The sequence below is a fragment of the Heteronotia binoei genome, chromosome 13, assembly GCF_032191835.1.
Source record: "Heteronotia binoei isolate CCM8104 ecotype False Entrance Well chromosome 13, APGP_CSIRO_Hbin_v1, whole genome shotgun sequence".
NCBI lineage: Eukaryota > Metazoa > Chordata > Lepidosauria > Squamata > Gekkonidae > Heteronotia > Heteronotia binoei.
In genome coordinates, this window is record NC_083235.1 from 50,852,527 (window position 1) to 50,864,988 (window position 12,462).

A 12,462-nucleotide genomic window follows, 5' to 3' on the forward strand; every position below is an offset into this window, starting at 1 on the left:
CCTTCTGCATCACAGCTTGCTTTGCCAGACTTGCTCAACTGCACAGGAACTACAGAGCAAAGCCTCTATTTTATCCATTGGCAGACCAGCACTTGAAGCAACATATGTACAAAAGCTCACAATGCCCAGCCATTTCATGTTTTCCCCTGGGTTTTAGGCTCAAAGCATTGACCATGATATTTTGCTGAAAATGAGACACCTTTAAATTTATGTAACAGCAAAAGTGATTCAGCACTACAAGGAGCAAAACTAAGGACATATCAGCACAACCGATGAACTATTCAACAGTCATTTCCATTTATTCAGGGAATCTTGCAGGCTTAGGTTTATGAGACAAACTAGGAATCTCTTTAATTACCCTTGCCAAGTTTTGTTGGGAGAAGATTTGGCCTGGATCCTACAGTAAACCTCTGCTGACAGAAGAGATTTCTATCAGTGGAATGGGACATCCACATCTCTCCTCTGCCTTACAGCCCAAAATGACCCCTGAAATATTGCTCCTGGGGGACAGAGAATATCAGGAACAGTTTAAGGGGAGAGTTGGAGATCTGCAGTAGGACAGGGAAACTGGCAAAAAAAAATTAAACTGGGTTAAAAGTTAAAAAAAGTGCTAAACTGTTCAGTTAGCAGAAATTTTCCATGGGATACAAGCATCTCTTAGTTTCCGGCGCAAAAGGCTGCTCCGCGGCATTTAGTGGGAAATCCGCGCAGATCCTGCGCGGTGAAGAGGGGGGTCGCGCCGGCTGGAGGTGAGTGCGAAAACGACCACAGCCAATCTATGGCTTGTGGTAGCTGTTCAGAGCACCAACTTACCAGCGCTAATGGTGCTGAAATGTGGCATGTCCTGGAGAAGCTGGTCAACAGCAGGGCTGGACTGTGGGTACAATGCATTGCGATTGATTCCCAGGTGGAACTGCAGCCAGCTTGCTTCCTGTTTGAGCTGTATCAGTGAGTCCAAGGTGAGGTTGCGCTCCTCTCTGTAAATTTTGTGTCTCCTGAAATATGAAATGAAAACATGGTAAGTCCAGAGTTACAAAAAGAGCTTCAAACATACTCCTTCCCCTCAAGTAAAGTCAATTCAGTTTCACATGAAAAGCTATCATGTGAAAATGTTGTCTTCAACAGACAGGTCTCCAGTCAAGGGTAATAACTTAAAACTGGGACCAAACTATGTGACCTAGTGTTACCAATCTCCAGGTGGAGCCTGGAGATCTCCTGCAATTACAACTGATCTCCAGACGACAGAGATGGATTTTACTGGAGAAAAGTGATGTTTTGGAGGGTGGACTTTGTGACATAATACTCTTCCTTCCCAGGGTTCACCCACAAATCTACATGTATTTCCCACCCTGGAGCTGACAACCCTAATATGACCATATTCTAAATGCATAATTTGATCCTAAAAAGCTGCCAAGGTGGGAGGGAATGGGTCAGAGTTGTAGCGCTGGAGAAGGGGAGGATTTCCATGCTTCAAAAATGCTTTCAAATTTGGTAAGCATTGAGATAGAAAAAAGACAGAGACCCAATCTTTTTTTCTCTCTACTGAGGCTTAAAGCAGCAGTGGAGGGGGAATTTCCAACTAGGAAAGGCATTATCGGAGGAAAATAATCTCTATTTCACAGCACAACAGATCTGATCCATATCTGCCTTAGGGCTGCCAGGTCTGACTCAGGAAATATCTGAGGACTTTGAGGGTGGAGCCAGGAGAATTTCCCATTTCCTAAATAAATAAATACAGCAATTCCCCTGAATACAGTCTTCATTTCCTCCTCTCTTTTTTTTGCCTACCCTGGCGGCTGCACGTCTACTAAATGAAAGTAAAATTTGTTATACCCCCACAAATTCCCTTATCAGGCTTTGGAAGCATTTCCAAGCATGACTTTTTAAAGGGACACACACACACAGAGCAGCCAAAATAAACAGTTTGCAAGCTAACACTTGTTGTGATCTCACTGGGGCAATTTACCCACAGGAGTTGCTGAATGTAACAATCTGTTGTATTTCAACCAGCTTCTTCAGACAGGAACAGGAAAGGAAAGCAGCCAAGGGGGTGGAGTTTTCCTCCATCCCATAATCAGGTTCCAGCTAACTCTTTCCTATCAATTTTACTGTAGAAAGGACATCTGAAGTGAATGCAAAGAGAGGAACTCTGCTCTCTGCCTTTCTCACAGTTTCATACTCTCATGGCTTGCCTGATCGCCCCACCCCCTACTTTCCTATTGCTGAGATTTAAAGGTACACACACATTCCAAAACACAAACAGTTACAAGCATCTCCTAAGCCTGCCAAGGCATATGGTGGCTGTTGGAGCGCAACTTCCCCCACCAGCCAACTGGCTGGCAGCAGGGAGGAACATGTAAAATCAGGGGATCCTTCAGTGGGAACTGGGGACTGAAAAGCCTAATCTATCTCCTCCGGCTGCTTTTCAGGGCCAAATTACACACAGAAAATTCTAATAATCAAACTCTGGCATTGCATGTAGTTTGGGCCCCAGTTTAAGGAAGTGTTCCTAAATGGAGGCTAATCTGTGGATAAAATTCTTTTCACTTGATAGAGCAGTGGCCCCCAACCTTTTTGGCACCAGGGACCGGTTTTGTGGAAGACAATTTTTTCACGGAGTGGTGGGGGTGGGGATGCTAGGGTTTTTGCTGCCCCAGGCTGCCCCCACCCCATCCCTGCCTCCCATGGGGGTCTTTAAATGAGGAGTAGGTGAAGGTCTCTGCCTCATTCTGCGGCCCGGTTGTTAACAAACCATGGATCAATACCGGTATGTGGCCCAGGGGTTGGGAACCCTGTGATAGAGTACAGAACACTAGTGTCACTTCCAGTTAGGGTTGCCAAAACAGCCTGAAGAGAAAGTGTCCCGTCCCTTTGATAAAGGCTCAGTGAGTTGTTGCTTATCATGTGATATTACTTTACCCCACTCCATGAAACTTCAGCTGCCCATTTCCACACATTAAACCTCTACTAAAGGAAAAGAACATATTCTCCATGTTGTTGGCAACCCTGCTTCCAGTTTGGCCCTGGGGAAAATTGAAGGACTATATGTATAGCAAGTCCATATAGTCAGCATGAGTACAGAAAAGCTGGATCATAGCCATGGTTCCATTCCTATGCCCAGTTTGTCATTAACTTCTACTGCAGACTACACATGTGCCAACTGTAAGCAGGTAGACTCTCTGTGTGTAATCAAGAACCCAGTGTGCCCAATACCTACATGTACAACACAAATAAAATTAATAAAATGTAACTTATTTGTAAGAATAAATTAAAGAAAACTTGCCATGGCAGAAAGCTGAATTTCCTTTTTTGGGGGGGGGGGGGGAAGCAGGCAGACAACCCAAAAACAACCAGGACAGCTGTTTTGCAGCAGGTTGGTTCCCTGGTGATGGATCATCACCATCTAGTGTTCTCTGGTAAGGATGTCATCATTGGTACAAAGGAGTTGCCACAAGCAGACCCTTCCTCCTGCTGCCACCTGGTCTAATTGAATGGAAAAGTTCACCAGAGGTGATGAGGATTATGAAGAGAGCCTGATTTATCCTTGAAGACTCAGGTTCCATTGAGTTAATGAACTGCACCACACAAATATAGTTGATCTAGGATACTTGGGTGTTTTGTGAATTCCATTTCTCTGGTCTCTCAGCAGCCTCACTGAGACCACCAGGTCACCTGAACACACAGTAACAAGTGCTTTTGTCAAGGACAATATTGTCTACTCAGACTAGCAGTGGCTGTCGAGGGTCTAAGACTTAAGTCTTTAACATCACTGACTATCTGATCCTTTTAACTGGAGATGCTGGAGACCTGGAACCTTCTGCATGCCAAGTAAGGTGTCAAGGAATGCATGATTTGTCCCTTCAAGGCTACAGTAGTTAGGCCTAAAGACCAAGGCCCAGAGCAGTTATAATGGCTTCACAAGTACATAAAGGCCATTGCGCAGGCCTTTTTCATTTTGGATCAGATTTGATTCTGTCAAGTCCTGCATCTAAAATGAAAAACTGAAGAATTCATTGCTGAAAGCAATTTTTTCTGTATTTTAAAAACAATTTTAATCATTATTGCTAACTGCTAATACTTTCCATCAGCCGTGCCTGCCAACTTTATGACCCAGGTCAACATCTTTAAGAGTAATGGGCTGATGGTTTGCCAGCCTTTGGAGTTTGTCAGCCTTTTTGTTGTCCCCTGTAGAAAAATGCATGTTTGACTTGCTCACTAGAAGTTTTGCCAGTCATAAAATGAGAAGGATGAAGAAATCCAGCATGTACAAGATAAACAAATGCTAGAGAAAATCACATCATGAAAAGTCTGAAACTGGTTGGTGTGGCAAGCAGGCTCTTCCATCTTTTAAGATGAGAGGATTCATATAATAAGGAAACTTTGTGGATTTCAAAAGCCACTGGAAAATCATGAGGCACTGATTTTTTTCCCAAACCATAATAGTCTGTCAACCTTTTACAAAAGCATAATGTGACAGGGACAGGCTGGTGTCACTTACCTTACCACTGCAAAAGGGCTTGCAAAAGGTTGACAGACTATTATGGTTTGGGAAAATTCAGTGCCTCATGATTTTCCAGTGGCTTTTGAAACCCACAAAGTGTACTTATTATATGAATCCTTTGATCTTAAAAGACAGAAGAGTCTGCTTGCCAAGCTGCCACACAAACCAGTTTCAAGCTTTTTGTGATGTCATTTTCTTTAGCTCTGAGAAGTCTGCTCAGGAAAGGAAAGGCAAGCTCCAAATGGAGAAGGTGAGGGCTAAGGACCCTGGAGACAGGCCAAGGTGGTGGGGCAGCAGGTCAGCCAAGTCAAGGTGCTTGTTAAGGTGAGGCATAAAAGCAGCAGCCAGATGCTGGGGTGGGGTGGTCACAGTAGCTGATGGAGTAGCAGGGGAACGTGTGAGCCATGAGGCTGGAAGAGTGCTGCTAATCACTTCCATGTACTGTATGGATGAAGGTCTGAATAAACAACTGACTGATGAGCCCAGTGTGAACTTGTGGGAGTCAAGCCCCAGTGCTACAAATTGCCTGGGAGATGCCCAGCCCTGTCCTACATAGTAATTGCAAACTCCAATTCAGTATTATTAATACATGCATAAATTGGAGTCAGAAAGCAATATTAGTTGTATTGTGCCTTGTACATTGTACATGTCTACTCTAAGGGTTCTCAGTAGTGTAATTACTGCAGTTTATCATGTGATCATTGTTCCACCATGATTTCAGCACCACAGGTTATTGACATTATGCAGGCACTGTAATGAGGAACTGCAAGATAATTACTCCACAGAAACACTCTGTGTGTTTAGCATAGTGATTAACGGTCCTTACCTGTAAAAAGGGAAAGTGTTCAAACCCACCCAGAAATCATACTCTGACCTAGAAGCTTTCCCTTCAATCCAGACATGTGGGAAGCTGGTTATGGAGTGGTCATTTATACTAGACAAGATGCTGGTTGAGTTGTGAATGGGTCACCTAAGCATTTTTGCTGGCTGGCAAATAAAAGCTGCTCGGGGCAATTTGCTTTGGAGCTATGATGGGATTAGGAAACAGGATGGGATTAACCTTTTGACTCTCCACCACTCAGCCAATAAGCAGCCACCAACTGGAGCTTCTATTTACCTCAGTGAGGGAACATCAAATAATCTGTACATTTCTCACAGTGGCACAAATAGTAACTGCAGTGGGGGTATTTGAAATTAAGAAAATGTCTTGATTAAAAGGAACAGGCCTCATTTTGGGCAGGAGCTCACAGGAGCAGAACCTCTAAATTTTATTGTGCTCTTTCTTTCTTAACCCCCCCCCCCCCCAAATCTTGCTTCTGGTCTCCACTGTTCAAACCCCCTGTGAGAATCTTGCTGAACTCTTAAGATTTGACAAACTTTCTAATATTTTTCCCCACCAAAAAATGGGAAAATAACTAAAACATATAAAGCAGACAGATGGAAATCTTCATCATGCCACTGTGGCCACATAGAAGAATTTTAAAAGTATGATGGGAGTAAGGTTTTATTATGACAATTATAATTCAAGAAGCATTTTAAAGGAGATGCTGAGCTGATATAATTTAGTACAACTTCCGGTGAAGTCAGGGGTGTGTGGCATATGCAAATGAGCTCTGGCACCTCTTTTACTACAAAATGACCCCTGGAAAGGAACAAGCTAAACCTCTTTCCTTGTCCTACAGTCCTGATACAAACATGCCTGCCCACCCAAATAATTATTTAATAATAAAACAATTTCAGGAGATCCATTTACAAATCTTCCAGTAAGGGCTGCTGAGAGCCACCTTGGGTCCTGTAAGATTCCTGGCTGTAGGTCACTTGCTTGTAGCCTGGTTCAAAGGTGCACACTTCACTCATACATCAGGTAAAGGCTCTTTATTGATACCAAGAAGGCTCACATGCCTGTGCTTGTCAGGCAGCAAAAACTGGAGTGTCTTTAGAAGTTTACAAACAACAACAAATAAGTTAAAAAGCAAAAAAATCCAGACTGGAAAGGCAGGAGGACTTCTTGCATCCACCAGACATGAGGGATAATCAAAGCCTTTTTTCTTCCTCTCTTTATCTTGGAAGCTGAGAAAAAGAGTTGACCCAATGACTTCCTTTGCCTCCTCCAGCCCAGCTGTTAATTGGGATGACTCAGCAGCTCTGGCAAACTAAAAATCGGAAAGTTCCTGGCAAAACGTAGGTCAGTCGCTTGCTTTAACTTATCAGCTGGCTCTGAGCTGATCTCTTCCTTACAGGTCCCCAGACAAAGATTCCATATGGGCCTCCTCACATGACCCTGATCCAAACCAAATATCATAACAAAACATGGTATAATGGAGAATTGATCCATGGGTATCTGAGGATCTGGGAAAGTTATTTTTTGAGGTAGAGGCACCAATTTTCAGCATAGTATCTGGTGCTTCTCCTCAACCCCCCCTCCAAATTTCAAAAAGATGGGACTGGGGGTTCCAGTTCTATGAGCCCCAAAAGAAGGTGTCTCTATCCATTATTTCCCAGTGGATGGAAAACATTTAAAAGGAGTGTGGTCCCTTTAAATGTGATGGCCAGAACTCCCTTCAGAGTTCAATTGTGCTTGACACAACATTGCTTCTGGTTCCACCCCACAAGTCCCCAGATATTTCATGAGTTGGACCTGGTAACCCTAGTCCATATTAACAAAAGTTTGCTCCTATACTACTATTAAGTTCCCAACCTGGATGGGTGAGAAGTTGAAACTGAAAAATAAGGGTTGGGGGATAGACGAATTGGAAGTGGGGATAGATGAATGGCAGATCAGGAAAACAAGACAGCAAAGTGAAGGAGGAGATGTAGAAAAGAGTTAGAGCAGAGGTGGCTAAACTCTGGTTTGGGAGCCACATGTGGCTTTTTCATACATATTGTGTGGCTCTCAAAGCCCCCACCACTCCAAGCCAGCTTGAAGAAGGCATTTCTCTCTTTAAATCACTTTGCCAAGCCAGCCAGCAACTTGGAGAATGCATTTAAAATTGCTTTCTTTCCACCTCTCTCCCCTCCCCCCATGCATTTGCCTATCTTCCTTCCTTCTAAATCTGACATTCATGTCTTGCAGCTCTCAAATGTCTGATGTTTATTTTATGTGGCTCATATGTTAAGCAAGTTTGGTTACCCTTGAGTTAGAGAAATGTAGGAAAAGACAACAAAGGTTTTGGGGTTTGTTTGTTTTTTTGCTTTCACACATTAACAGGGTTGCCCCTTTGCTAGAGCTGGCTAAAGGAAAGAGGAACTCATAGACCTTGTTAGGAGGCTGCATCCTGGCATTGACTACAACTTGTCCTGGCTGGTCTTTCCTTCCTCCACTGGCTTGGCTGATGGGTTTAGCAGGATCTGATCAGCCTCCTGGTAAACTTTGCAGAAAGGCTGAGCTCTTTAGCTGTGCTTTGCCTCCGCTGTACCCACAGTGGCTTCAGTCAGAACTGCATTAGAAAAAAATGCATCCCATGAATACAGCATGAACCTGGTTTCAGGGGCCATCCCGGTGACTTAAAGGTAAAAGAAGTCCCCTGTGCAAGCACCAGCGTAAGGAAATGCCCCTAATTTCCAGAACATTGTAGTCACCCGTCAGATGCCTGGAGACAGAGCTCTCACACATCTGCCAGAAGGACGTGGGTTTGTCTACCAGAATGGAAAGGACTTATGAATACAAACAGCCACAACGCTAAAGCAGCGCTCCGTGTCCCTGGAAGAGCGCCAGCAAGGAGAACGGATGGTTTCCAGTCGCTTCGGGCAAACACCATCTCTATCTTGGAGCGGAAGAAAGCGCGCTGTTAGGAGCTATCCAGGCCATGCGGTTTTCAGCCTTGACCATAGAATCCACTTTGGGAAGCTAATACCTGCTTCCAGCAGTGCCAAGACTCCATTTCAGCACAATATCTTCTTGCTGCTCTTCGTCATCCTTTTCTTTGCTTTCTTTCTTCTTTATACTTTCCAAAAAATTCTGAGCTTTAAAAATGGAGTTGATCCTATATCTAGTCTCCTGGTACGTAAAAAGAAGGCCTTCTGCCATTAGCCACATGTAGGGTATCTCTCTTCCTCTCAGAAACTCTGTTAGTGCTTGATATTCTCTCCTTTTTTGTCTCACTGGCCAAGGAACCTCTCTTAAAATTTTCATCATATTTCCAGCTATCACCATGGGTCTGTCTCTTAATAACAAGAGAGAACATATATTAAGGAAATATGGTAGAACTATCCTTTTGATTTTGGAAAGTATTTTATAAAAAAAGCCCAGAATGTATTGTGCTTTTACCCCTCCCTTTTTCTGTTCCCTATTTTCTAAACTTTTCTGAAACAAATTAAAACTTTTGAAAACTGAACTCAGGTCGTGAGCAGAGGGCTCCGACTGCAGTACTGCAGCGTGACTTAGGCCCCCTGAATTATGCCCCCCATACTGCCTGTGGGAGGCCCTGCTCCCAGTATGCTTTTGACATGCTCAAAAGTGCTTTCAGCTGTATTATTATTTTCCACATATTTTTGGCCTGATTCCAGTATTTTAAAATAAATTCCTGGGCTCTTGGTAAGCTTTTTCTCAGGTTAAATGAGGGGGGTGGAGAGACAGAGAGATGGCCTGCAAACCTAAACTCACTTTCCTGGAAGTAAGCCCCATTAAATAAAATGGGATTCACTTCTCAGTAGACCAACTTTCTTTGTCTTTCTTTCCTCTTATCACTGGGGGCATGTTGCAATTTCTCAACAATTTACTTGGTATGATCTTGCCTGTCTTTTTAAACAATGAATATGTACAGCAATACATTGTTAACAATATAGCTGAAATTCTCAGTTTATTTTTATTTTGTGGCCTTAGGTTGATGGTTTCTTAGCCATTGGATCCACAAAAGTACAATGGGCCTGTATTGACAAAGCTCTAACATGCAGCTTCATTCCCCAAATGGGCAGGATGGTATTGACAAAGTAAAGTGGCCTAAATTACATGGTGCCTTTTTGTTTGCCTCAGCCCTCAAACCAAATACACAATTTTCATGTCTTCCTCATTTACAGTCTTCTGAGTCTTGCCAGGCAAAATAATGATTTGAACATCCACATGAAAAATAAAGGCAGTCCTCTGCTTCTAATGGCCAGCTATCAGTGTAGAAAACAGGAAATAGAAAGACGAAGCCATAAAAGAAGTTATCTACCATTTATTTTCAAAGAACCTCACAGTAGTTTTGCTAACATGTTCCAGAGTATGTGACCACATACTGTGGAGTAAATGAAATTTCTGTGGGTTGCCAACCTCCAGATAAGGCCTGAAGACTCACCTCCCCTGAACTGTAACTGATCTCCAGAAGCCGAACACAAGGAGAGGGAGTTAAGCCTTCCTCCCCATGCCATTTTCCCAAACTTAAACTGTCCTGAGAGCTAGTTTACCACCATCAGTGCACAGAAATAAGTTCCCCTGAAAAATATGGCTGTTTTGGAGGGTGGGTTCTATGATTTTATACACTGCTGAGGCCCCTCCCCAAACTCCACCCTCCCCACACTTGACTTCAAAATCTCCAGGAATTTTCCAGCCAAGAATTTGCAACCCTTCCTGTGAAATTGAGTTATTTTGTCTGAAACAGTCTCCATTTAACAGTCTAACCCTTTTAAATGCTGCCAACCTGTGTTGGAACCATCCCCTTATGTTCCAAAGCAAACCCTCAGGTCACAAATGCTGTGTCCCAAAAACACAATGTCGACTTTCTATTGTAAACTGGAGATTAAATGGTGCAACAGTTCAATGGTGAAGGTCTCAGGTTCAATCCTCACCATCTCTAGGTTGGTGTGTGTGTGTGTGTGGGGGGGGGGTTGTTTTTTTTGTTTTGTTTTTAAGGATAAGGTGTTGTTAGCCGCCCTGAGCCTGCTTTGGCGGGGGAGGGCGGGATATAAATAAAATTTTATTATTATTAAGGTGGTAGATGGTGTGAAAGACCATGGAAAGCTGTTGCTGGTCAAAGCAGAGACTACTGACTGTGATTGACCCATGATCTGACTCAGGTAAAGACAGCTTAGTGTGATCAGCTATACAGAAAAATGACCAATCAGCAAGCTGCCAGACTACATAAAGCAAAGAACAAATTAGTTTTACAGCTGCAGAAAAATCTACCGTTGGAGGATCAGTCTAGAGCTCCAGATAGCAAGAATCAATAAAGCTTTTTCGAGCAAATAACACATTTTTTAAAAATCAAATTTGTCCTGCTTGCACTATTTGTTTTCCTCTTGAGTTAAGCATGCATATGTTTGTAGTAATGATTTCTTCACAATTCAAAACAAGTCATTTTTCAAGTGGTTTTGGAATCTGTACATTCAGTGGAATTGAGTATAGCAACTGGCAAGATAGCCTCTGCTGGTACATGCCCAAACTTTTCTGGATTGTTGGAGGTCTAACTACTATGTTTTTCTGTGTGATCCAAGGTGTATTACAAATTCTGCGCTGGGAACTTAGCATAAAGGTACAATTTAGATTTGTACCATAGTATACAAGGTGGGGAGATCTTCAGATGGGGAGATCTCCTGGAATTAAAACTGATCTCCCAACTACAGAGATCAGTTCTTTTGGAGGAATGGGCTGCTTTGGAGGGTGGACTGTATGGCATTACACCCCATGAAGGTGCTTCCCCTTCCCAACCCTCCCTTCTCTAGGTTCTTCGCAAATCATTATTTTCCTTTGGGCCTCACAATCAACACAGTAATGCAAGGAATTTCCAAATCTGGAGTTGGCAACCCTAACACAAGGAGAGGGAGTTAAGCCTTCCTCCCCATGCCATTTTCCTAAACTTAAACTGTCCTGAGAGCTAGTTTACCACCATCAGTGCACATGGGATCCCCAATGGGTCTGGAAATTGTGCGGGAATAAGGCTGGAGCCCCCTCTCTTTGACATCATAGTCTGGGTCCAAATACTAACACCCTGTCACAGTGGTTCTTTACCTTTTTTGGCTCACAGACTCCTTTCAGAATGTGTCTAGTATTACATTCCCAGTATGTAATACTGGGAATGTAATACTAGACATTACATTCTGAATGGCTTAGCACTTAGCAGCCATTTCTGACTTACATTCCCAGTACGGAACTTGCATTACTGTGTTGATTGTGAAGCCCAAACGAAAATAATGTTTTAAGGTCATAGAACACATAATGCACCTGCATTCCAATTGTGAAGCAGCATTCACTGTATGGGGGTGCAGTGAAAATGTCATCTAATGAATGGAAATAAAAAACATTACAGGTGCTCATTGGGACTGTTTTCCACTGAAATCAATGAATACATACCAAAAGAAATGAAAACGAATATTTTGAAATGAAAACAAATCCAGTCCAGAAATTTATGCTCTATTTCCTTCTTCCCCACTGTTGATTTTTGGGAATTCATGATGTGTGTGAGAGGTAGAATGGGGGAGGAGCTATATATTCACACTTCTCACATGATGCATACACCATGAATTCTCCAAAGTCACAGAAGAGTGTGGCAGGATAAGAAGCTGGAAACAACAATAAAAATCTTCACCACTGTAAACACATCTAATTGCTGTTAGCAATTACAGTTAGCAGACTGCCCTAGGCTTTAACACAACAGAACCTGTTTGGTCACACTGTGTGTGCAGGAAAAACAACAGCAACAAAAAAGGAACCTCTTTATATCTGAAAACTAATATATAAGTTTATTATAAGAACTCCATTTCTAGACAGAGCAGAAGAGAGAAAAATAATTTCATCTAATCTAACTAACTGATCTGTCAGCAGAAGGATCTGACAGTTTGCAGAGTTCACCTACTTTTCCCTCCCACTTAGCAGCCATTTCTGACTTCAGGAAAGTTTTACATTGTTTCTATGCAAGATGGCATTTGTAGAATATACACAGTGAATTCGTTTGTCTCAGAAAAAAAGAAATCCAGGGCTTATTGGTATGAGCTTGCTATACTATTAAGAAGAGTGTTCCCACTTCAGCTGAGATATCAAAGGTGTT

The 12,462-nt window shown here is 42.7% G+C and overlaps 1 protein-coding gene across 1 annotated transcript in view; it reads right to left on the bottom strand.

Moving 5' to 3' along the window:
* Positions 1–12,462, bottom strand: part of FAM20A (FAM20A golgi associated secretory pathway pseudokinase) — an 84,467-nt gene that overhangs the window by 45,312 nt on the left and 26,693 nt on the right. The window contains exon 2 of the mRNA XM_060251972.1: positions 814–995. Coding sequence (XP_060107955.1) covers positions 814–995 — 182 coding nt within the window. The remainder of the gene's footprint in view (positions 1–813; positions 996–12,462) is intronic.